Source organism: Platalea leucorodia (genome assembly GCF_965183815.1).
Source record: "Platalea leucorodia genome assembly, chromosome: 6".
In the NCBI taxonomy this organism is placed as follows: domain Eukaryota; kingdom Metazoa; phylum Chordata; class Aves; order Pelecaniformes; family Threskiornithidae; genus Platalea; species Platalea leucorodia.
In genome coordinates, this window is record NC_138828.1 from 7376500 (window position 1) to 7402392 (window position 25893).

At 44.2% G+C, this 25893-nt stretch overlaps 1 protein-coding gene across 1 annotated transcript in view; it reads left to right on the forward strand.

Annotated features, from left to right (window-relative positions):
* Positions 1 to 5650: 5650 nt before the first annotated feature.
* The window catches only part of FGF2 (fibroblast growth factor 2), a gene marked incomplete at its 5' end in the record, with an annotated part of 29065 nt that continues 8822 nt past the window's right edge, over positions 5651 to 25893 (forward strand). Inside the window, one exon of the mRNA XM_082315734.1 lies at positions 5651 to 5837. Coding sequence (XP_082171860.1) covers positions 5651 to 5837 — 187 coding nt within the window. The remainder of the gene's footprint in view (positions 5838 to 25893) is intronic.

A 25893-nucleotide genomic window follows, 5' to 3' on the forward strand; every position in this document is an offset into this window, starting at 1 on the left:
TTCTGAACTCTAACCTCCATAAATATTTGTACTTAGAATGCTATTTCTTGTTTCTCATAAGTTGAGGTCACTACTATATCTCTTATATCTGCAACAGCTGTCACTGGTTCTAGACAGTTCAGTTCTTTTTCCAAGTGCAATCATTTTGGACCATAACAAATTTGGTTTACTTCCAATTTAAGCCTCACTGGATTGTTAGTTCTCTTATCTTCAGCCATCCTGGGCTGTTATGCTTCCAACATCAACCATTTGTAAAGACAACCCAAAACAAAGTTTTGGCCATCTGTGGTCATATTTGGATTAAGCATATATTCAGAAAATTTTACTTCAGAAAGACATAAACAAGTGTCCACTGGCGCTTTACAGGAATAAAGTACTCTTCTGAACTGGAATGGAGACTATAAGAGGTTTATAATAGGGAGGAGATTTTTTTCTATTGTTGATGTGATTTCTTTCTACTATTTGCACCAGAAAAAGGGATGAAGAGGGAGGAAATAAGCTTTTTCTTTTTCTTTTTCTTTTTTTTTTTTTTTTTAAAATTTTGATGCAGTGTCATAAAGTCATCAGAAAGGTAAATGAAAAGCTGAACTTTTGTTACTGATTTTTTTTTTAAAAGTGGCTGTGCAAGAAGACTTTCTCAGGCACTTAATATGCATATATGCTTAAAATACAGAAACTTTTTCTCGTAAACTGCACTTACAAAAGTAGATGAGCAGAAAATGAGACTGCTTTCTATAGTAATTAATATTTAGAAGAAAAAAATCAGTCTGTTAGAGACAGATTTGTGGCTGTATGCTTCCATCATACAAAGCAGCTGAAGCGTGCATTTAAGCTCCTGAGCGAGCATATGAATATTGACCCAGAATATAAATATCAGCTGTTGATGGTGAAAGAACTAAGAATTCTGGGGAATAAATTGCTACTGAATTCTTAAACTCATGCTCAGACTTAGAAGGAAAGAAATATATTTAAAGTTAAGCAGTAATTTTTTCCCTGAAGTGTGTTATTTCAAACATAACTAATTCACTAAAACATTAAGACACTTAGTGTATTTCATCTATCCAAATGTTTGCCTGGACGGCCTGCGCAAAAGCTGTTCTCTCACATTAAGGTTATCTTCCACTTGCAGGGAGCACTGAGGGGGATTTATTCAAGGGCCATCTATATCGTGCCTATTTTGTGATTTATTTTTCTAAGCTGGGGGAGACATCTGCAGCAGAGAATTGTAACATCCAAAAAGCTGGAAGAAAAAGAGAATGTTGTTTCCCCTTTCCGATCCTTGTACAATTCTGTTCTTCACAAAACATCAAAACTACAAATTGCCTTCCTCTCACTTTGTAAGCCCCTCTTCCCACAGGGTTATTTGGAGGAAGAAACAGCCTTCCTTAATGCTAAGGATTTGCCAAATAAGACTGGATTAGAACAACTGCAGCCCAGTGTCAGGGAAGTCTAGCTAGGTCTTGGCTGTATATGAGGTCTCTTATCACTGCATTCTTGAGATTCAGGAGAGGGTGTGTGGTATAACATTGATACATATTGACGATTTGGAGAGCATGAGGCTTACCCTAACCCAGGCATGGCGCAAGGCCAGATGACATGGAGGCTATTCCCTGCTCCGACCGAGACCTGGCACTCCCTGGTGGGGTGTTACCAGCTGTCTGGCAGCTCCTGCGTTCCTATAAACCAAGGGCCAGACCATATAGAGCCTAACGCTGAAGTCAAAGACACAGAAGATTTGGTCACGAGTGTTGAACTCTGCAGCAGACGTTGCCCTTGACAAGTAAATGTCTGAGAATTTGGCGGGAGGCATTCAGCATCGATATGTGCTGGTGAAGTGAGGGATGTTTTTTCCATTATTAGCTGAGTGCTAGACAACACAGGAAAAACTTCAGAAGAGGCACAGCTTATCCATCTCTTTTTGGCTAATCATTGCTTGGATGTGCACCAAAGAGAGGGATGGGGAAGCCAAGAAACCCAGAGAATCAAGAAGTGCAGTGAGGGACTGGAGGGCTGGGGCTGGTGTTACATTTCTGACAGTTGGAAGCAGGTGCTGCTGCCGTGGCAATACAAACCACCTGCTGATACATCTTAATGGTGGGAAGATGGATGAGCCGAGGTGTTCCGGTGTGTCTTTGCTTTCCTGTAGTTTCAATTGCTTTTCGAAAGTGAGGGCTTTTTAGTTTGGTTTTAATTTTATAGTAAATCAGGTCTTCTGCAGATTAATTCAAACACCATCTTCACCTGTGTGACCAAACACACTGTGGAGATGTAGTCCTAGCAAACTGTCAAGGGCATTTGGCTGCAACCCCTCTAAAAGCAGCTCCCATGAAAGGGTATGAAAATTTTCTGGGGTTGTCATATGGCAGGACTTGTAGTAGTAACTGCTGGAAAGTGTGAGAAAGCTGTAGACTGGGTTCTTGCGCTTTGGATTAAAAATTAAAAACTGATGGAGCTGGTGGAGTTTCTTACTCCTAACTTGAAATATCTCAAAAATTACTCTTGCATTTTTCAAGGCTTTTCTGTAATCAGACTAACAATATAATTTAGGTTTGGTTGTTTGGTTTTTTTTCCCAGGTGTTCCGAGTATGATGCTACTGAGGATCTCTAGAAATTGAAGTATTATATATTGAATAAAGGCAATATTTGGATATACAGATGGCCCACAGTTATCTACCATCGGAATGGGGAGTCTGTCTTATGAAGTGCCTTGTGTTCAGTATGACCCCTAAGTATGTGAGCAGCACTGGATTAAACAGGTTTTTCTCTCTAAGAGGTAAGCTGCTAAAAAATCTATCTGGTTACAATACAAGACAAACACAAGAAGGTAGGTAATTTAGATAAACAGAACAGGTTAGAGAATAGGTCTCTCAGATTTATTTTTGAAGTAGAAGGAAGGTAGGGTTTAATGCATTTTAACATGGAATATGTTTTAAGCAGGCCAAGAGGTGGCTTATGAAGAGGGTTGGAAGCAGGGATAATTAATGGTTTGGGTGGAGGGGAAGTAACTGTATGGGTGTAATTGTGCTCAAGATCTGAGCTGGGGAAGGGTGGTGGTAGGGATAACGTGGCTGAGGCCACAAGAAAGGAAAATGCTACTGCCAAAATTGCTTTAGTCAATGTTAAGAGGAATATTAATGACCATCTTAAGAGGCTGGAGTGCAGAAGAAAGTAGAATGGAGAAAATAACAACTCGTATGTTTTCCATTTGAAAAAAGAGAGGAAAATATTTTAAAAAAACTAAAGAAAATTGGCAGATATTGAGGTGAGTGCAGATATGGGGAATATGACCTTCCATTTCAGCTCTGCTGTCTTTCATTTCTAGGCCCCACAGATAGAAGCCCCAATGACAAGCTTCTAAAAAGCCCTCAAGCCCCATAATTTTACTGGTAGCCACTTCCAACTGCACAAGTTTTTAGAAGGATCATTTGATAAAGAATTTGAGCTGATGACCTTACCCACCCTGCCGCCCCTGGGTTGGGCCCTATCACAGGGGCCAGGGCTCAGAAGACCCTCAGAAATATCAGGGCCCCGTTGTGTGAAACACGGTGTTTAAGCTGCTGGGAGCTCGGTGGCAGGGCTTCCAGCCGGCCAAGCCTGCGCTCCTGCGGGGCGCTCCCGGGGTGCAGGGGCTTGCTCCTGCCCTGCCGCCGTGTCCCCCTTCCCAGAAGATGGAGCACTGACCTAGGGGATGCTGAAACGTGATTCACAAGGCAGTGCTCAGGCTTTGATGTGCGAGAGCTGTGAACAGCCTGCTGTGCGTGCAGGGGAGGACAGGGTTACAGAAATGGTTGAATGAAACTATGGATTTTTAGTCTTTAGAAAAGCTTTTTTGGTTTTGTGTGTTTTTTTTTGTTTTGTGTGTGGTTTTTTTTTTTTTTTTTTAAAAAAAACTTCTTTAAGGTTTAAGAATGATGCTTTCACCCATTCCCTTCATCTTTCTGAATCTTCCTTCATCTTCCCTTCATCTACCTTCCAAGAAAGAGGCAAGGACTTTGGAGGACTCTATGGTGCAAGGACACAAAATGACCTGAACGCAGCTTCTATTGCAGAAGAAGAGCAAGAGGAAACAAGGAGGATCTGCGCCGTTGGCTGTGACTGTCCAAAACTCTCAGGTACAGCGGCAACAGTGGGATTTCCAGGAGAAATAGCAGAAAGTGTCGTGCGTGGATGGGCGGCAAGAAGGGAGAGCTGGAGAACCTAAGGAGAGGGGGGGATGCTCATGAGCGATGGGGCTGAAATCCCCATGCGTGGAGAACGACGGCAAGCGCCTGAGGCTTGGCCGTGCCCACGGCGCTGCGAGGGGCGGCTGGCTGACGCGGGGGTGAACCTGCGCCTGCCCTGGGCCGTGCCGGGCTGTGCCTGTGCCGTTCATCATGATTAAGCCTCTGGAGCGAGGGTGTGGGAAGCAGTGTACTTGTCACCGATTCTGGTAAAGAATTACAATTTATGGCTTGCGAGGGGTCAGAGTTGGGAAGGGAAGTTGACCGGCAACAAAACTCTCTTACATATGTGTTAGCAAAAAAAGAGTATTCCAAATTGTGTATGCTGGACAGCGTGTCTTGCTTTGGCGTTTATTTCTTCATGCGGGTTGCTGTACGTTGGCTCTGTGAAATGAAAAATGTTAGCTCTCCCGGTTGGGGTTGTCTGGGGCTGCTTGTGTTGCCTTGGAAGTCGGAGAGCTTCCCGAGGCACAGGCACGAACAGCCTGCTGCTAGGTAGGAGATTTGGGGCACAAAGCATGGGTTTGGAAACAAACCTCTTCATCCCATTTTGTTGTCGGCCTCAAGCACAAAATGTATTTGAGGGGTCTATATGCTTTATAAGCAATGTATTTTGGAAATACCGGTAGTGGTGTTAGAAGGCCGGTGCCAGAGTTTTCTCCTGCTGCCTTTGGTAGGTACCAGCTGATCAGTTTGCTACCGAGGAGTGGGAACAGAGCTAGTTTCTCTCGGTAAATGCGCAGCGCTGAAATGGTTGCCACGTGGATTTTAACAGGTCAAGAGATGTTTTATTATAGTGCGATTTAAACAACTTAATACGATGCAGAGGCCACGTAACTTCTTCTGGTTCGAAGTAACTCTCCCGTTATGTTCCTTACGAAGCCAGAGGAGAAGATGTCCGACCTCGAATCTGGCACGCCCGCTGCATCCCGCTTCCAGCGCTGCCGAACGAGCGGCGGCGGGGGCCCAGGCGCAGCCCAGCCGCGCCGCGCTCGCACCGGCCGCAGCCCCGCGGCCCAGGCCGGGGCTCCCCGGCCCGGGACCTGCTGCCGCCCCGCTCTGCCCCTCGGGCCGCTCCGCCGCCGCCTCCCCCGCCGGCAGGGAGCGGCCCCCGGCGCGGAGCGGGGGCGGTCGGGGGCGGGGCGGCGGCGGGGGCAGCCCGGTGCCGGCGGGGAGAGCCCGTCCCCGGCGTGCGCGGCTCTCCCTGCCCGCCCTCCTGCCGCCGGCCGGCAGCGCCGTTGCGCAGCTCCCGCGGACGGGACGGGACGGGACCCTCGGCCGCGCCGGGCAGCGGGGCCGGCCGGGCAGGGCGCGGGGCGGGCGGCGGCGCGGCGAGGCTGGACGGCCGCGGCAGGGGACGGGGCCGCCCGGGGCTGGCGGCGGGGGGCGGCGGGGGCCCGGGGCGGCGGGGCGCTGCCGGGGCCCGGCGCATGGCGGCGGCGGCGGCGGGGAGCATCACCACGCTGCCGGCGCTGCCCGACGACGGGGGCAGCGGCGCCTTCCCCCCCGGCCACTTCAAGGACCCCAAGCGGCTCTACTGCAAGAACGGCGGCTTCTTCCTGCGCATCAACCCCGACGGCAGGGTGGACGGCGTCCGGGAGAAGAGCGACCCTCACAGTGAGTGCCCGGCGGGCCGGGGCCGGGGCCGGAGCGGGCGGCCCCTCCGGCCGGGGCAGCGGGGCTCCCGAGAGGGGCCGGCGCCTCGGCGGCCGTCCCGCCCTGCCGGAGCATCGGCAGCGGGCTTTGCTTAGAAACCGTGGGTAGATACGCATGCACTCGTATAGAAACACGCGTGTGTGTGTACGAACGTATTCATACACACGTACGCATTTATTCATGTGCACGTACAGGCGGGTGTCGCGGCTGGTGGCTCCAGACCGTGCCGGGCTCCCCGCGGCCGGGTACCACATCGGCACCGGAGGGATGTCCCGGTGCAAACTCCTGCTGGCCTCTCCTCGTGCAACCTGCTGCGGCACAGGGGTTGTCAAACGGGCAAAGGTTTGCTTACGTGCTTGAAGGCGTCTGAATTTGTTTGCATGGCTCTTAAATAGGTGTGATGGCACTCGACTGCTCTACACGGCAGTGGTAAATATGTTAGTTGCATAAAGGTGGAAAGAAGGTTGGGTTTTTTCCCCAGCGCGGACAAGTCCTCATGAACCGAAGTACTCTTAGCATACAAGTACTTCTAGGAGCAGAGGTGTAAGTTTATTTAAGAAAGCAGAGTTTATAACAAAATACTGTCAAAGCACCTTTTTGGCTTAAAACATGGCATGTTGTGATTTTTATTTTTTTTTTTTTAAACTTAATTAAGGATGGATAAAATACAGGTAAAACAAAACCTGTGGATTCCAGCAGAAGCAGCTTGTCTCCTGGTACCTGATCTTTTGAGGGAGGCTCCTGAGCTGGGAACACTGGGAACATGGGTAGAGTGGTCAGTGTGGTCTGAGGGTCCGTGACCCGAGCTCACCTCGGCCGTCTGCGGGGCCAGGTGCCCGCTCTCCGACAGGCAGCCTCGCAGGGAGCGCGGGGCAGGTCGCTGTTAGGAATGCAGGCTGTTCTTTGTCCCAGGAACAAAATGCCTTTGTGCAGACCTCAGAATATTTTGAAAGCATTCAGTATGGAGTTTTGGTAGATGTAGCGGCAAGTTTTTGAAATGCACATGAGGTATTTCCTTCTAAACAGGTACAAGGAGTTGCTGTGTAGCTGTCTGTTGGATAGATAGTCTCAGTGTGATTCCTGGTTTGAGAAAACTTGTTACTGTATAACGTGCACCTCGACCAGGCAGCAGCCTGCCTGCAGGCACTTGGCATAAAGAGCAGGTGAAATGTTTTACTGTGAATCTTCAACTGCTTGGCACCTGTGCACTGAGGGATAGATGCACAGACAGGACTGAAGTCAGAGGACAAAGAGGAGAAGGAAGGGAGGAGACAGACCAAAGGTTCTTGGTATCACTTCGCACTTTGGACATTCACCATTTGCAAAAACGCTTTTCCAGCAATTCCAAAGAAATACTGTAACAGACTGTTCCCAGATAACAGTTGGGCTTCAGTCTGAGGCTATTTTGTTTTGTGACTCTTTGGTAGAAATATTGTATGTACAATGGGTTGAAGATACACGTGGAACAGTATATTTTGGGAAAGTTTGCATCCTTTATTAGGCCAACTAGTATTCTTAGGAAAAGCTATAGGAAGCTTTCAAACTTGGTCCCACGTATTTGCATTTCTCTCTTTCTCGGATACGGGTTTAAAGGGAAGCGTAGTTGATGATGTGTGAGTAGTAACAAAATATATTTGTTGTTAATATAGTGCAATAAATTATTGCATGTGGACTTTTCAAATGTTGGTGCCTAAAGCAAAGTGTTAATTTACCACACAGATAAGTGGTTTGATTTTTATGCATAGCAGTTGGTTACTGCGCAGGATCAAGTCTGTGCTGGAAAGCGTGCAGTAATATGTTCAGCTTGCTTTAGCCTTTTGTATTTGGGAAATGTGGGAATTCTTACAGGAAATAAGTCTTATTAGTTCATCAAACATGTCATCTCACCCCTAGAAATAGCTATGAAAATATGCTGGAAATTTGCTGCAAAGGGAGATGATGTTGAGTCGGGGAAGTACAAGGCTGAAGCTGGGTCTCCAGACATTGCTACAGCGCTCAGGTTCTTGCCTCATTCAGTGCGCTGCTGTTTGAGGTGAGAAATGCCAGTAGTGGTGCACGTTGTTCTGTGCTCACCTGGCTGGGCCGAACTGCCCTGACTGGTGGTGGTCTTCACCGTTGTCCTCTTTTTTTATCGTACAGCTTTCCCATAATCATCTCTTCCCCCCCCTTTTTTTTTATTATTCTGCCAGGAAACATTCTTGAGTCCATCTAATGTGTGTTTTCTCTTCCTGTTAAGCCTTATCAGTGCTACAGATTTTTTAACTGACTTCTCGTGCTGCTTTCCTAGCAGTGAATTATGTTTGAAAATCTTTCTGGTGGTGGTGGTACTGCCTTACCCTTTCCCTTCAAGTTTCTCTGATTTGCTCTATAGCTTTATTTTTGCTGTCATTTATTTCTGCTCTCCATTTTGTCTCTGTACTTTTTCTTCTCTGCCTCTTCAGTACTATCTGATCACTAGTATTCTTTCCCCTTTCCTTTGGTACTTGTCTTTCTGAAGCCCCTCTCTTTTCCTGCCCTTTTTCGTCTTGAGTGAATGGTGGCAACAGGTAAAGGGAAACCTGAGCTATAAATGACTGATGTGGCCTCTGCCCTGTGCTGCAGAAAGTCAGCTGCCAAGGAGCGCCTCGGGTACCCGTCAGCCTGGCACTCTCTGGCCATCTGTAGAAAATCTCTTTGTTTAAAAAGAGCGGTTTGTAAGCGTGATACAGCTGGAGGGCTGGTGGGCTTCACTTCCAACAGGAGTGCCACTGTGCCTGAGCTGCTCCCTTGTCCCCTGCTGTCCCGCTCTCCTTTTCTCATTATCAGACAGCTCTTTGTGGTGTTTGTTTGTTTGGTTTTTTTTGTTGTTTTTTTGGGTTTTTTTTTGTTTTCCTGGAAGAACTCTAGTTCTGAGAAGTAGAGAAGTCAGTGCTTGAAGCGTCAGCGAGGCACGTTGCTACGGCATTACGTGGTTCACATCCTTAGCATCTTTGTTGTAAGTACGTCATTCGATACGAATCTGCGCGATGCTGAACTCTGACCTGGTGAATGCTGTTTTGTGGAAGTCCCTGTGAAATCTTGTGGTATGCCTGGCAGGTCGTGTTGGCATGGCAGATGGCAATAAATCTTGGACAACGTGAGAAGACTTTGAAAAAAAAAAAAAAAATTAACAAAGAAAATATATACCTCAAATAACTCATGGTGTTTTTCTTAGTTAAGTAAAAGATTTTGTAACATGGTTTTGACAAAAGAATTATAATGGCTGCAGAGAATTTGGTTTAGGAATCTAATTAAAGGACAATTAGGAGAGATTCTTGTGGTAGTTGCTATTCTTATAAATTAATTACACAAAATAGCATTTGATTAGCACATCTTCATTTTTACTTTTAAAGGAAGTTCTTGTTTTAGAAGGCAAATTACTATCTTCTTATGTTTCAGTCCAAAATCTAATACTGTAAACAAATTTCTATTATCCATGTCCTTTTTTTGCTCCCCCGCTTCTGCCTGTAGTACTAAGGGACGGCTTGTTTGAAGTATATGGTCTGTTTTGTGTCACGGCACTGACAGTTTTGACTGTTTTACACTCACCCCATTCACCTTGGTTTATTCATAATTGTGTCATTAATGAAATTGGGAATGGAAGTTTACATCCTGCGTGCTGGAGGATTGGAACTGGATGATTCACGCAGCTAAAAAACAGGACAATACGTCTTACGTGGTTGATATTGCCACATCTGATACGTGTTGTACAGTGACTTCAGTGAAGTGCCCCTTTGGACACACCCTGGGGACTTCTGCGGAGTCTTTTTCCCTCGAAGAGGTACATTTCAGACAAACAAGAAACAGAAGGCACTTTCTTAGAGTTTTGTTGTTTAAAGCAAAACAAAAAACATGTCTCTTTTTTTTTTTTTTTTTTGCTGTTGTTGATCAACAACTTTTGATTTATGCCCTGGAAAACATACAAAGAACGCAGTCTTTTTGGAAAGGCTTTTAGAAACCCTCCGGAGGTGTTTGCCTCAAAGAGGCTACAGTGCTGGTGACGGGGAAAAGCAAGGGGAATGGAAAGGGAACGCTTATCCATATATTTTAGAAAATGTCTAATAGCACAGCTGGTTCCCTTCACAGTTTCCCTCACTGAGGAATGGTTGGCATTTATATATTTCCATAATTTCTCAAGCAGCTTTATTTCATGGTGAGCATAAACCAAGGCGTCCAAGGAATCCCGTGCTGTTCTTGTCCGCTCGTTAATGAGGTGACGAGGCTCCAGCCTGTCGCTCAGAAAGGATTCAGCAGTGTGAGCTTTTATCAGCCCTGCAGGTGTCTGAAATACCTTCTTCCTGCTCAGTAGCTGGCTACTCTTCCACAAATATCTCAAGAAAATGTAAAATAGGGTAATACTGGTCGAGGAAAATTTCTTCTTAAGAAAGTTCCTTTCATAAGTAGTTGTTAATGTTATGATTCTTACTTGTATCATACACAGCATTTAAATGGTTACGCTGTAAATGTTTTGAAAAGACTATATTGAAGTATATGCAGACTTTTAGAGCATACCAGCTTAGTCAAGAAGATAGAAATCTGATCGCTGCTCATGCGAATGGAAGAAAACTGTGATCCTCAGAAATAAAAATTTGAGTAAATGTCAAGAAATGTCTTAGTATGAAGGTTCAGTACATGGTGCTTAGGTTTTTATAGGTGCGTAAGTTATTTGGGACTCAGAAGATCTCCTCTCCCATATTGGTGTTCCACAGATGTGGCTGGAGCTGTTGACAGGGCATCCTGTTCCAAATCTTAGCCCTAGGTGAGAGTTGACTTCCTCCCCCCCGCCTCCCCCCCCCCCCCCCCCCCCCCCAACCTGGCCCTAAATGTCTGAATATATTGCTTTTACCGAAGTCCTTCTGAAAAGGGACTCTTTTTGCATTACTTTTGATCTATTGCACAGACCTTAACTGGTTTGCCAAATACTAATGCTTTGCGACATAGTCAACACAGAAATTCCTCCTGGCTCTCAGATGTAGCTGGTTTTAGGGAATGAGGTAGCAGAGAGCTCCTGTGCAAAAAAAGTTGAGAATGTGCTTCTTTTGCGCCTTTCACTTATTTTGTCATAGAAATACCCTTATGCTGTTTTCTGCACGGTCCTGCAGGGTAAATTAATGAAATAAGGGGCAGACCACCTGTGTTGGCTGGGCACGCTGCGGGATGGTGCCGTTTGGGGAGGATGCTGTCTCATCTGTCGTCATGTCTGCTAATCCTCTCACCCAGATTTTAGGGAGTCTTACCCAGCCCGAAGGTGTGTGACCGGGTGGCGGGTACACTCCAAAGATGGAGCAAGGTCTGGGTTTGGTGAGCAGTGAACTGCTCTGTCTCTCCCAGCTGTTCTCTGCCCTGTTTGGAAAGGGCTGTTGGAAGAGCATGGAAGGTTCCCAGGGCACCACCAGCCCCAGGTACACTAGAGGGCAGGACTTAGCCCTTAAATCTTCTCACAGGCTTTAGAGATCAGAAGCCCTTATAGGTCCTTAAATCTTCTTGTTTACAGAAATAAATAGCCTGAACTCCTGCTTAGCCGTTGCACAGCCGTAGCTGAATGAATAAGACAAATCCAGATAAGATATAGCAGTTTGACAGTATACAGTGAAATTATGGCGATAGTCACATAAATGTAGATTCTTGCGAAAGTTGTCTTTATGACCCCCTCATGTGGGTAGATTAAAACTTGTGGTAAAAACTGCAGCGATGCGTGTATGACATCTTGTGAAGTCGGAATGAAGACTGTGGGACGTTTGTCATCTTGATAAAATGGAGCTGCATATTCCTAAATTGTTCATCAAGAAAATGAGATCCTGTGGCTGCTATTGGTTTTTATTTGGCTAATAAATGCTTGAAATCCATGCAGCTGATTCTAAGAAAAAGTTTATCCTGTGGTGGAGATATATTTAAAAGCATCTTAGAGAAAGTGAACCATGTTAGTAATGTTTTTTTAAGATATGATTTCTTTTGACATACTAGATTGCAGTTAGTTAAAACCTATGGGTTTGGGCTTTTCTTTCTCCCCCTCTTTTTTAAAGTGTGTTTGGAGTATGTTACTAAAGAGTTTTAAAAGTTGTTCGGATTCATCTTCTGTAATAAAAGGAGGTTCAGGTTCTGTATTCTGTAATAAAAGCAAGAGGAGTGCCAAGTGCACAGACAGTTGAATGGGCAAGACGGATGGAGCACTGGTTTTGGCAGTAGAATTAACAGTCGCAGCGTTCAGACGATGCTTGCCGATAAACCCCAGAAAAATGCCCTCTTCTCCTGTCCAGTTTCCACAGAATACATACACCTATCCTGTTTTCTAAAAGAAAGGGGACCTGTTCCACTGCAGTTTCTTGGGCAGAATTCTGTTTAATTGCCCTTTAATTAATCAATGTCTCAGCCTGAATGTTAAATCGTAATCTTTTCAGTGATGTTATGTTTCTGTAAGCTTTTCCCAGCTCCCTTGGATTACATACATGGCAAGCTGTTTTAAAAAATAATTATTCAGTGGTTTCTGTGTACTTAAAAGTTGTTAACACACTGAAGTGAAACATGGAACAAGAGTTTCTTTGAAAGTTTTTCTCCGAGCTTAATGTTTTTTTTACCTTTTTCTTCCTTTTTATTCTCAAGAAAAATATTTTTCTGATATTTCCTCATTTGTTCAAGCAGTTTGAACTAAATCCATGAATCCGTCCGTAACTTCTGATGTGAACAAGAGAAGACTGAAATTCGTATTTTGATTATTATGGTTTTTAGCACTCTTGGGAGCGTTGCCCTGGGATCACTGGCCATCTGTTGTTTCAAAATACTTGAGAGGTCATCAGTTGTACTAAACTGGTTAATAACCCTAGAAACAGTGGAGCTTTTTGACTGTTGGTGGCAGCATGTTTAGTGCAATTATCTAATAAAACCAAAATGGACTATATAACCTTAACGCAATGCAGTTTTGAAATAAAGGGTTATCCTGAGAATGCTCAAGTTACTGTTACTGAAAAAAGTAGATACTTGCATGAAATCTGTGAATTGAATATCTATACCAGGTGGTATTTGAAATGTTTATGGCATGACTTTTGAAGCTTAAAAGTTGGTAACGAGATTGCATTTCAATTCTGATGGAGAATTAATAGCCTTTACTTCTGTTAGTGTCTGTTTAAGACCGTGCATTTCAAAATAAAGCAACTCTCATCGTTTGTCATGTTCAGTAGTGTGTTTTGTGACACTGTATGGGTAAACTTGAGTTCTCGTCTGCCTCTCCTGCTGCCTCCTGACTCTTCAATAAAAATATTAAAAGGGTGACTCTCTGGAGTGCTGGTGGCATTTCAGGATTATTATCTTACGTAGTTTTTTGTTTATTCAGGGTAGGGCCAGATTTTGACTGGAGCCTGATATGATCGTCCGAGAATATAAATGAGATGATGTCTACGAAGTTGGGTGGAGGTCGCCTTGCACAAACTGTCATGGTACGCTTCGGGTTGAGTGATCCCGTATGAACTTACCACTCATGGTTGACTCTTAGAGCTTGAAAACCACATTGCTCGAGTGATTCAAAGGAGAAAGAGATTAAGGGTACTAGGAAAGGGCGAAGTAGGAACTAGACTAGACTCCACAGCCATTTGCAGTGGCAATGTGGTGAAATTATATTCTTGTATTGTGGAGCTTGTTAGCTTGCCTCTTACCTTGTGATGAGACTTGAGCAGATCTCGTAAAGCAGCAATTGTTAGGATTCCTGCTGTAACGTGCAAGTCACAAAATCCTGATACTCGCGGCTGTGAAATGCTGCGTAGTGTTGTGTTTTGTAAAAGCAAGGATAGATTTCAGCTGTGATACAGCTTGAAACTATTTGCAATCTGTTTCTTGGCTCTTTCCTTCCTACTCCCAGGCTGACCCAGCCTGGTGCCCGTGTTGCCTGGTGTCCATCTGCAAATGTTTACCCTGCTGATGTGCTTTGTTAGGTACTCTGTTGCCATTCTGTGGTGGTGTAGCGCTCTGGTTATTTTTGCTGATAAAGGATGTCCTTAACATACTCAAGTGTGTAGGCATTACAGCATCTCGATCTGTGCGTGGTATGCCTCTTTTGGGGAAATGTCTGTAGCACCTCTTGGGACTGGCACCGTTGTTTTGGCAGCCTGTATCTTTTCTTCATGTTTCTGGGTACTGGGAACAAATACTCGAGTGTTTAATTTCTGTGCATGTGTCCCCTTTTTGCCTTCCCCTCCGAGCCCCCAGTGTTGTGTTTTAACATCACCTGTTACGTTGTCAGTGGTGACTGGCCAAGGGATCCTTTGGTCAGAGCCTTCAGCTGATCTGACACGTCTCTGCTGCTAAAAGGGATGGTCTCTCCTCTTCCTTCCCCCAGTCTCAGCTGTGCTGTGGTTGGCACCACCTGAGTTCAGCAAAGGGACAGGTTGGTTTGCTGAATTGGCAGAAGAGCATTTGCGCTCTCTCCCCCTTTCAGTGCATTAGGTTCTGATCGATTTAATCTATTGAAACCGCTCACTGAGGTGCCGGAGCTGGTGCGAGGGAGGCGGTAGGGGCGTGGGATGGAGGGACGGGAGCTGCCCCTTTCCAGTGGCAGCTAGTGGTTCGGTTGTCACTGCCTGTCTTGTGGTACCATGTCCTGAACCATCTCATCTGTTAAAATGCAGGACAAAATACAAAGTCTTCCCTGATGGATGACTTGAAGAGGATGAACAGATAGAATCCGTGCGGTTGTCACCTATGTTATGTTTCAGGTTAGAACAGTAATTTTAGGACCATATTACAATGAGTGTTAATACAGCCCCACAACTCTGGGAAGACTGAGATTGCTGGATGTAGAGAACCACACCTGTAGAGTACTTTTGTGCAATACTCCACTAGGTCCTGTTGATACAAAAATGAGAGCGTTTTTTAGTGTGGAGAAGCAGCCAGTGAGGGCCGTATAGAGGATGTATGGGGAGTGGCTGTCATCTCTGTTTGGAGATCACCTAGGCTGTCCTGCTGCACAGACTCATTAGGCTGAGCAGTTTCTGGGAAACAGTATATGGATTCAGTTCATTGCGTTTCTCTGACTGTAAGGGAGCAATTGGGATGAATAGCTAAACGCGCGTCTGGCCGTGCCTCTGAGTATGCAAATACGAAGGATTCATTTTTCTGGTTTTACAGATGTTTACAGAATCACTATGGATGTTTTACTGACAGTAATGTAGTTCATTCAGGAAAATTGAGGAAAAAGACCTATGATGCTTGTGTGCTTAGTAAATGCAGGAATGTCTAGAAGCTGAAGAGGTCTACAGAACTGTCCCATGTTGCCAGTTTTCATTTATTTCAGTCCCAACCTCTGCTTGCTTTACTGCTTCAAGAAGCAATGTCTTCCAGAGCGTTTTAACTGTCTGTGCTTGAGCTAGTACTAGTGATTGTAAGGTGTTACTGTTTGCTACTGAAGAGCAGAGCAAGGTGTCTCAAAATGAGGCTGAATGTCAGTGATCAAGCTCCAGTAACATGGATCAGTATTGTCTACGTGGTCTTATGTTAGGAGAAAATGCTGTTAGGAGTGAGAGATGTCTGGCCTGCCTGCTGATTTGATGGGACATAAGGCGAGACAGTGCGATTGCTGGTGTTTGTAGCCGGGGCGTACTTTGGGAGCACGTTCTTGCAGTGAAGTCTGGAGCAGCGTGGAGATTTAAACCAGCGAATAGATTTAAACCAGCATAGTGAGTACTAGTAATGGTTTGGCTGAAGCAGGAGAGAGTCAAGTAGGTTCTTCCACGCTGCAGATTGTAAGGTCTCCCTTTTGTTGTTAGGATAGTGCTCGTGTCCCTTCTTAGTATGGTTTGAAGGTATTCAGAATAAGCAGTGGGCTTTTATTCGGAGAGCTGGAAGCTGGGGAAGCGGCTACAGCCTGATCCCTCTCTCTGTGGTCCTGCAGACCCAAGTTCTGGGCTCCCCAGTACAGGCTGGGTCCCACGGTGTATTCCGTCTGCCTCCTCAGAGGGATCATAGGGGGCTGTAAAAGTGAAGAGTGTTGCCCAAATATTTGAAGGAAAGTCTAAAAATGCACCGTGCATTTTATTTTTCAGTGTTAGGGAATTTGGTTTCTTACAAAGAAGAACTCTTTATACTCAAGAGAGGCTGCATTCAAAAGCAAATGAGAGCCTTTTTGTGAAGACTCTGGTTCCCTGCTCTTCTGGGTCAGCAGTGATTGACAGCTGTTGTCCTTCATTGCAGCTCGCGCTGTTCCCCTGTGGATGCATTATTTAGATGTCAGCGTAGGGTGGATACACAGCTTGATGGAAGGGGATAAAATAGATGGAGGATGAAGTAAGTCTCCAGGCTTAATGTTGTCTTTGCATTGTCCTTGCAGTAAACAAGGTGGACAGGCACCAGTGAAATACTGTGTGTGCACGTGTATGGATTTTGATTGGGTTTTTTTGTTGACTTTTTGCAAAAATATCTGTTAAAGACTCGGTGATTAGTTCAATGTCATTGGTATTGGAGATGAGGGAAATGCAAAACCAACATAGTCACGGTCAACCTTTTGCCCAGGTTAAGAGCAATCAGTTCTAGAGGGCAACTTAATTCATAGGAACTCCTCCTTATCAGCTTGTTACTTCTTCCTCCTCCTGTCTGCTGTGCCATCTCCCTGGCACCCTGGGTGCCTGGCACAGTTCCTCTTTCACCACCGTGCTTCAGACTCTCTTGAAATCCTATTTGCTGATTCTTCTTGCATTTCTAAAATCCAGCTTTTCCTTTCCAACTGTGACACTAAGGCTTATTAAGCCTGTGGGCTGGCAATTTCTCACCACTGCTCTCACAGCCTTTTCCTTTCATCTCATTGAATCTGTTACTGCTCCGACATCAGTTACAGCCTTAAAATAACTCTGTGCTACTGAATAGTTGTTGTGCGAGTTGTGCGTGAAGAAGGAGCACTAAAAATAACTTTTAAAAATGATACATTTTCCCTTCTCTGTCTTCAGAAGTGACATTCTTGGGCTTGTCTCAGGTTGTCCCTGTTTTTATGTGTGTTTATTTTGCTGCAAGTGAAAAACAGGTCATAGTTACAAAGAGGTTAGTGAATGCATGGTATGCATAAAGAGCTGAAATGCTGCAAGTTCTGTATGCATCTTCTGGTATTAGTCAGTGACATCGTTATGTTGGCTAAACGCTTGCACCAGCTTTGTTTTAAAGCTGAACAACTGAAAATGGTTATTCTGCAATACTAAATGAAGTGAAAGCAGTTAAAAGAAATGGGATGGATTACCTTACCCTTGTTAAGAAAAGCCTTTTGGGAAAAGTCCTAAAAAACATGTGTGAACATGCATTCATCGTTTTGATAAGGAAACCCTCAAACATTGTTCTAAATCAAGAATTTGGGGTAAAGGAATCGGTAACTTGGAGACGAGGTTTTATTACCTGTACCCAGTAATGAATGAAGCTCTTCTCTGGTAAAGTTAATAATTTTTTCTGCTTGGTTTTGCCCTCTTGACTTTAAATGGTGCAGTCAGCTCATCTGCAATGACAAGGAGACTGCAAACAGTGTGGCAGCTAGGTATTTAGAAGAATTTTATACAATGGCGTACTTGCAGTGCCTGGCATTTGAAATCCTTACGTAATGCCAAGCAATCGCTGTTTACTTTACTCAGCAGCACAAAATACCCAAGTTGTGTTTTGTAAGCAGAATACAGAAACTCCAGTGCTTTTAACTTTTAAAGGACTTGATGAAGTTTGATCAACCAGTTTATGCAAGCCGCGTGAAATGGAGAAACGTAATTGTGCGTGTTTTACACGTGGGCACGTAGGCAGGGAGCACCAAGCCAGGCTGTTGCCAGAAATGTTGTGTGTCACGTAATTCTAAGTTCAGAATTCGTTCTTCCGCAGGATGACTTTACTGTCCTTTATGTGAAATTTATAGGGAGCATTTGAGGATGGTGTGTATTTGGTAATCGGTGTTTCCTGGGGAGGGTTCCCAGTGTGATAGGTATATGTTAGGTGGAGTTGGATACTTGTAGGAATTGAGGTTAAGATATAAATGAGAATAGATGGAGAACCTGAATAGGGAAATAATTTTCATTGTATTCGGTATTTGTACTACTTAAAAAGATGAAAACTCTTAAAATCTGTGAGTGTCCATGTTATGTGGTAGACTAGGTTAGCGGGTTGATACTTAAACAGTTACACAAGTTATTATTCTGTTTAAAGTCTTGGATTTACTCTTAAGTGTAACCGGAACTTTCTGAAGTGTTCATATTTCAGAAGTGTATATTTTTGTTGTAGATGTTTACATTTTAAAGACCTTAGGTCTGTCTGCGAGTGGTTTTATGCCTCTGGCTGGCAAAAAGGAAAAAGATACACTTACAATGTTGTCATGCAAAAGCAAAGAAATGTGCCTTTGTATGGGAGCGTGACTCACTGTTTCTCAGTGTGACACTTCATTTGCTTGATTGTTTTTGTTGCTGTTCTGTGGCTTTTGTTTATTAAAAGACCACCTCTCCTGCAAAAGTTCACTTGCTGTTTTTCGTATCCGTTCCTCCTTTCTCCCCCACACATGTGGTGCAGGTTTTAGGCGGCGTGTCCTTCAGCAGCTCTGGCCCCGGCACGGTTGTTCTATGACGAGCGTATGAAAGCGAGCAAAGAATTGTTTTCATAGTTGCAGTCTCAAGACTGATGTACGAGGGGATGCCTCGTACATCGACGCAAAGCCTCTCAGTTAGCAGAAGATGTTAATGTGCTTAATATGTCTTTGAGAAAGAGACATCAAAAAGTGTCAGAGACTAGACGTGGGGGAGAGAGACAGCCAAAGATATTTCTAATTCCTAGAGATAAGGTACAGCGGGCATCACCAGCTCACAGGCTGGGGTTTGGGTCTGACCCAGCGGGCAGCTTTGTCTGGCTCTGGAAACGCCAAGATGGGGTTTATTAATGTGTATCTTTGATGAGCCAGCCCTTGGGTTTGGGAGGGTTTATTATGTTAGGTGTGGAGCAAGCACGCCCAACTCTGAGAGTCTTGCTTGGACACCTGGCTGGGAATAGACCTTGCCCCCAAGCATGAAGGAATCAGCCAGCTTCAGCCACAGAGGATGCGGGAGTGGGAATTTGATTGTAGGGTGTTGCATTTAGCAAAGCGTTGCTGATTCTTATTTTTTCCCCCCTTTTTTGTGAGCTTCCTTGCATTTCTGATACTTATTCCCTCCCGAGGTGATCCACCTCTGCAGCAGTGAGACTGCAAAATAGTTGCTGCTTTGTTCTTTTCTGTGGGCACGGAGGTGCAGGAGGACGAGTGATGGGGAGCTGGCGCAGTAGCTTCACCGCGGTGTCATTTGGGGGCCTCATGGAAGGATTTTCCTTACAGGGCCTCTGCAAATATGTTGGAGATGGGCCCTGAGCCTTTGGCTTGGGTTGAGCTTTTCCACAGCAGAGACTGTAGTAACGCTAGTCATTGATCCAGAGACGTGCAGCCGGGGATTTTTCAGGGGGTACATAAACTCCCCCTTCTTGTAAACTGAGTGAGAGGTGTTTTGCTAACGACCTTTTCAGTTCAAATAAAACGGCTGTATGTTAGTACAAATGGGGCTTGAAATAGTATCAGGTTCCTCATCTCTTTCCAGGGTCCATAAGCTGTTCCTTTAGTTGCAGTAACTAACAGGGTGTAAGGTATGTGGAGTTTGTGAACTTCTCAACAGCAAACAAGAAATCTCTTGGAGCATTGGCTGATCAATGTTTTTGGGCCCGGAGTCCTCTTGGTAAAATGTATTTCACATCACGTTCTTGCAGGGAGTTAATAGTGATGTTACAGTCATGAAAAGGGCTTCTCTTTCCTACTGCCTTAAGGCTTATTTCAGTGAGAGAGGCAGAGCAGCAGAGCGCTGCCTGTGCAGATCGTAGGCAGTGTAATGATTTTGGCATCTTCTCTCGGCGTATTCAGGGCAGCGTTTGGCATCCTGAAGGGAAGGGTGGAGGTACTGAAAGTGGATATCCAGGTTGTGTGGTCCTGCCCCGGGAGCAGCGCTTCGGTGTAGTGGGAAAACTCTGCAGAGCATGAAAGCAGGCTCTGCCCGTGTGCGTGGGGCACCGCGGTTGTGACTGTAGGAAACATCGGTGAACACGTATGAGCTTTGATTTAGCCTGCATGTACGTTTGACAGTAGCGAAAATGTGGCAGCAGGGTTTTCACTGTGAAGTGATGGAGACCCTTGAGCAGAAGGCTGGACTAGATACGGGTCCTTCTGACCTGGATTTTGTGTGATTCCGAGTCCGTGGCTGGGTATTCGTGGTTTCAGTCCGCACTGAAGTGTGTTTGTAGGGGTCTTTACTAGGTAGATTATAATGGAAGTATAGCTCAGGCTTTAATCATACCTTTATTTGTTCTGTAAGTGTATCCAAAGACAGGAGCTCGTGGTTGGTTTTTATTTTAGGGTTTCTCTGATGTAGTGGTTAGATTTCCCATTTCCTTGTGGAAGAGTAGGAAAACGGGGATTTTATGAATCCATTTGGCTAATACATCTCAAATTCCACCCGCTTGAGGTGCGGGAGTTTGCCTCATGCTCCAGTACAGCACCCTCGTGTACTGTACACTTATCCCGCCCCTTCTTCGCTGCTGCTTGCTCTTTACGTCTCTGTCTTTTATTTTTTCCTAACATGTTTCCGTCCCTTTCCCCACTATGACCTTTGCTTTGCCTCTTCCTTAGTGTTACCGTGGCACGCTCCTGCCCCAGTACGTCTTAGCCAATGCAGCTGCTGTGAGCAAAATAACAGCACACGGCTTTGGACAGGCGGATTGCCCCAGGCGGAGGGCTTGGGATGCAGGAGGCTGGCGGCACCACTCCTCCGCCGCTGCCAACACGTGTCCGACCGGGAGTGTGTGAGCAAGGTACGAGCTCAGCAGTCAGTAACTTCCAAAATCTGCAGCTCTCTTTTTCTGAAGTATTAAGTTGCTAGATTTTGCCAAAATCTTCTCAATAAACCAATTTTGAAGGAGATTTTTGGCCAAACCCTTTATGATGCAGAGCAATGATACCATTTGGGACCATTTAAGTTAGTGCAGTATTACTTGGTCTGGGGCATTTAAAAGCTTTGCTGCGTTGGGAGAACTGTAAAAGGACTTCAGGGTTTTCATTGTACATGTAATTTTTCAGTTCTAGTGCTCAGGGCAATAAAAGAACTTTTGGAAACTGTACACGTTTTCTGTATTCTCCACATTTCCGAGTGCATTTTCTGTCCGTGTTGTGCTGCTTGTCCATAAAATTCTCTTCTCCACTGGCATACGCAAAACTGCATTGGAAATGCTTTTTTGAGCTCTTTAAGAAAAGATGGGGGAGATCCAGTTCATAACAGGAATCTGAAACCTTGCCAACCGCAATGCTATTAAATACCACTTTTCAACTTCCATATTCTTAGAAAAGTCTCTCCAAATTGTGAAATAAATGCCCATTTGTAAGTCTCTGAAATATGCTGGCTAGTTTAACCTGCAACTTGTAGATCTGTCCTGACCACATACCCTGTGGAAGAGGGATAGTCATGTATGTGTGACTATAATTCTACGTCTGTAATCCACTAATGACACGAATGCACGCAGAAATCCCTGCCTGTGCAGCTCTGCTGGCTGCAGGGGAGGAACACATCAGTGAGGGCAGTGTTTTGTCTGTGTTTAACACGTCACAGGATCAGGACCTGATCTAAAAAAAAAACCCCAAACAAACAAACAAAAAACCCCAAACAAAAACCCCACAAAACCAAAACTGTTGGACCTGTTTAATGTACACAGGGAGCAGTCTTGAAGAAGTTTGATCTTCTGTAAATTGTCTTACAACAAAAAGGAAAATGACTGTTTAGTTATTCTGCCTTTCGGATGCTGGTAAGAATCTCTGAGCATCACTGTTGGAAAGAGCGCACCTGCAAATTTCCTGCATTAATGGAAAGGAAGCTGGCAAAAACCCTAGGTTCATCTTGTATGATCATTTGTGTGTGTATATACAGACCAGCTGTATTTGTCCAGGAGGGCTGTGTGTAGTGGGAGGTGGAGGAAACTCTCCCAGGCATTTTGGTGCACGTTGCAGTGTGGTTCAACATTCTTTAATGCCACAAATTATACTGGTTTCAGTGGAAATTCAGGTTAGGCTGTAGCTTGTATTCTTCAGCCAAAACATCAGCGAATATGTATTCTTAACGCAGCTTCTATATATTGCAAAGAAAAAATGTCCCCTGCTCTATCCTTTTTTATACTACTAGAAGGCATAGCAGTTTCACTCAAACTACATCCACAGTGATAGGTTTTCCTAGGTAATGGTCATCTCCTTGGGTAAATGTTGCTGTTTGGATAATCTGCCATATAGAGATGTAGATGGTATTATAAGCAAGAACACATACGACTGTAAAATAAAATTTGTATTGGAAATTCTGAGTATTGGATTAACCTTACAGCTTAGAAGGCTCTGTGTGTGTGTGTGTGTATATGTATATGTATAAATATACATATACATATATATATATGTGTATATATATATGTATATAAAACATAGTCTTTAACGATAGCCCTAACAAAGTTAGACACCTGGGTGCTGAGTTAGGACTCCTTTTGCATGTCCTGTCAAAAATGAACATGGTCAAAATTTTCACAGGATTTAGCCTGCCTTTATTTTGGCTCAGCTATGGTTCACCGACCTTGCTGTGAAAAACTGTTGACAAACCATTGATGTTCTCTGTTTCAACTGTTGCGTTGAGATCCAGAGGTTGCCATGGATGCTGGTAGAAGAGCTGGGGCTCAGTGAGCTCTCTCAGCTTGGCTGCTGTAAGATGCAGAATTCCCATGTTCTGGAAGTGGGATGCACCGCCCTCAGCTAGCAGCTGAAGACAGGGTTCGGGTGCAGTCTGCCTGTGGAAAGCATTTTGCAGTTCAAGAGGTTGACAAACAGCTTGTGATCCCCCCCCCCCCCCCCCCTTTGGTATGGGAATCCTTTTGCAAAACTTGAGGAAAAACTCATTATCATAACAATGACTAAAAATATAACTTTGGATCCATAATTAAAAATTTCTGATTTGTACATTTGCATGTTTTCCCTGTGCTGAACACTTAAGTTTTATGATCTTACCTGGGGGATGGTGGCGCTGCTGCTGTGCGGGTGAGTTACTGAGGAAGGGCCATGGCACAGCTAGTGGTACTTCATTCCCGTGTTTATTATGGCACAGAGGAACTGGAAAACGTGGTTCTAGGGAGAAGAGGGTAACAGGATCTCCTGATGTCATGGGCAGAGTGAACACGGAGAGATTTGCTCATCGTATACTTTCAGATATTGTATATCTTTTCCCTATAATTGGAACATTTATGGCATTTTTTGCTTTTGAGTCAGGTGGCTTTTAAACAATCACCTGCTGATTAAAAATTTAATGCCTTCTGTCCTGTAGGCTATAAATACCTATTGATTAATTTAATTTTGGTTTGAGAATTTTGTCTTTATGCAGCTTGTGGCGTCCTAAGATGGAAGGAGAACATCTGGGTTTGCACTTTCAACTTGCACAGCCTGTCAGGGGGCTGTATGGCGTCGTCTTCTGGGCTTGGTATCTTTGCTGCTGGGAGAACTTTCACTGCACTATTATGGACTGTGTTGTTATATCCACAAATTGCATTTAGTTAATGGATTCATTTCTTCAGGTAACAGGTTTGTGATTGTGCTGAATACAGGAGCAAGGAAATGGCTCAGAGGAGAGTTTTATTTAGGATACTTTTATAATTTTATCTTACAGTATTAGCAGTTTGTGCTAGAGGAAGGTTTTAAATCCATCTCCTGAATTATAGTTCAGTGCCTCAACTTTATTCCATCTGTGTTTTCTAAGCCTTTTTATGTCTTCTGAAAGACACAACTTCATCCTTCTTCCTTAGAGTTTCTACCCTGGCATGAAATTATATTTGTATGTCTTGCACTTCATTTCTTCTTACTCCGCAGAAAAAGAGATGATGATCATACTTTGGCTTACTATGAAGAGATACCAAAGAACGTCTTAATAGTAGTAGTGAATTTACTGAATCCTTTTTAGTTGTCAGTGCGTAAAGGTTGCACAGGTTATAATTGGGATACGGCATCTTTATTTCATAACTTTGTTCTGACTTTAGCCTCAGTCCTCAAGATATTTGCTCAGCGTGCCGAGCAGGGCATCGACCATAGCCTCGCACTTGGCGTTCATCCCACGTTAAAGGGCACGCTATGAATGCGAACAGTGAAATAACTGCTGTGCTGGAGGGGGGCCCTCCCAAAGGACTGCCAGAATGACTGGGAAAATGTGCCTGTTGTCCCTCAGTTCATTAATTAGCTGTTTCACAACAATCTGCTACTTTTTTGCATTACAAACTTCTTAATTAGTTTACTTTTGTGAATCTGATTTTGAGGTTCAAGTATGCTGAAAACAAGTATTACGAGTAGATCTGAAATGATGGCCCATGTCTGAACTATTGCTATTGGTGACCTAAAGGCTGCAAAAGCTATGGATCGTTGGTGTCAAATGTTACGGTTCTCTTATGACCGATTGTACCAAGATCCGTTGAGCTAAACCTAAAATTGTTGCTTCTGGTGATGGATTGCATGGTCAAAATGTGTTTGATTAGTAAGGCTGTATTGTATCTTGGCATCTCCAGATGAATGTAACACCGTGGCAAATACTTACCTTGCATTAATAAAGCCATAAAATAACACTGAAACCTGAAAAACTTACAGTACTATTCTGGGTCTGTTTATTCATGTGTTTTTTCGAGTTGGAGAGGAAAATCCAGTGAAGCTGATTTTACTTTTGGGGCTTTCAGTATTGCAGCACTTTTCAAACTCTGCAGGAATTTTTTTTTTTTCTTCCCTTTTTTAAAGAGTAACGCTGCTCACAACCTTCTCCAAACTATACAAATATTTTTACGGGCCTTAAAAACCTTTACGAAAAGTTTGTTTTTACAGAATCTGAACTTCTGGCCCAGTATGATGCTGTAGGAGTTGGTGTGCTGCTTTTGTCAAGAAAAAGTCACGAAGCATAATAAGTCCGTACTGCAGTAATTAATATTACTTTTCAGATATTTCACACAGCTGTTTCTTGTTAAGTGTGCGGTGAAAGCTGTACGCTTGGGCACATCTCAAAAGTCCATTTCCCCCAGCCTCTGCCCAGAGCACTTCTCCACATTCTTGCTTCCCCAGAGGGCAAGGAGTTGCACTGAAGGTTTTTGAAGCTGTTCACAAGTCAGATTTTGGCCTAATAACTCGTGAGGGTTGTATTTTAGATACTCGATTCTGGGATGAAATTAAACATTTCACCTAACTTTTTATGACTACAGAGGTTTCTGTATTCCTTGGAAGTTGAGTTATTAGTGAGCTATGAGAATTGTTTTGGTTGTTTTTTTTTTTTCTTGTTGTGCAAAATGGCAACCGACACATAATTCATAAGAAACCATTTTATCTCTCTTAGAGTGCAGCATTTTATTAATATAGCTTCGGTTGTGTACATAAATTAGTGGATTTAAGAGCAACTCTTACTGATGTCTGTATCTGGGGAAAAATCAGATGAAAAAATTTTAGTGCTTAAAAAAAGGTTTGCAGCAATTATCCTAAAGATTTCGTGTTCCTGGTATTCTTATTGTTGGAGTTTCTTCAGTCCTGTCTTCAGGAGCAACAGAAGTAAACCAAGAAAGTTTTAATTTGTATTGCAAAAAATCTCTGTTTCCCCACAACAAAAAGCCAAATAAGCAGCAACCTCCCTCTGAATCTCAAGAGATGTTCCCGCTCCAAAATTTACGGTCACTTCAAGCATTTATTCTGGTAGCTTAAAAGGTCAAGCTTTTTAAAACTGCCTCATTAAATAGAAAAAACTATATACTCCACAAAAGCAGGCTGGCGAGTGAAGCTCGTGCCTGAGAATGATGTATACCAGCATGGCCCGTCAGACTTTCCCCACTGAGCTGTAACACCAGCCTGGCTGTACAGAACCAGGCACGTGTTTCTCGTGAACCCTTCAAAGAAAGAAACGGGCAAACACAAACTGATGCAAGTCCTTGGCTGAGTACTTTGGAGTGGATGGAGCACAGCAGT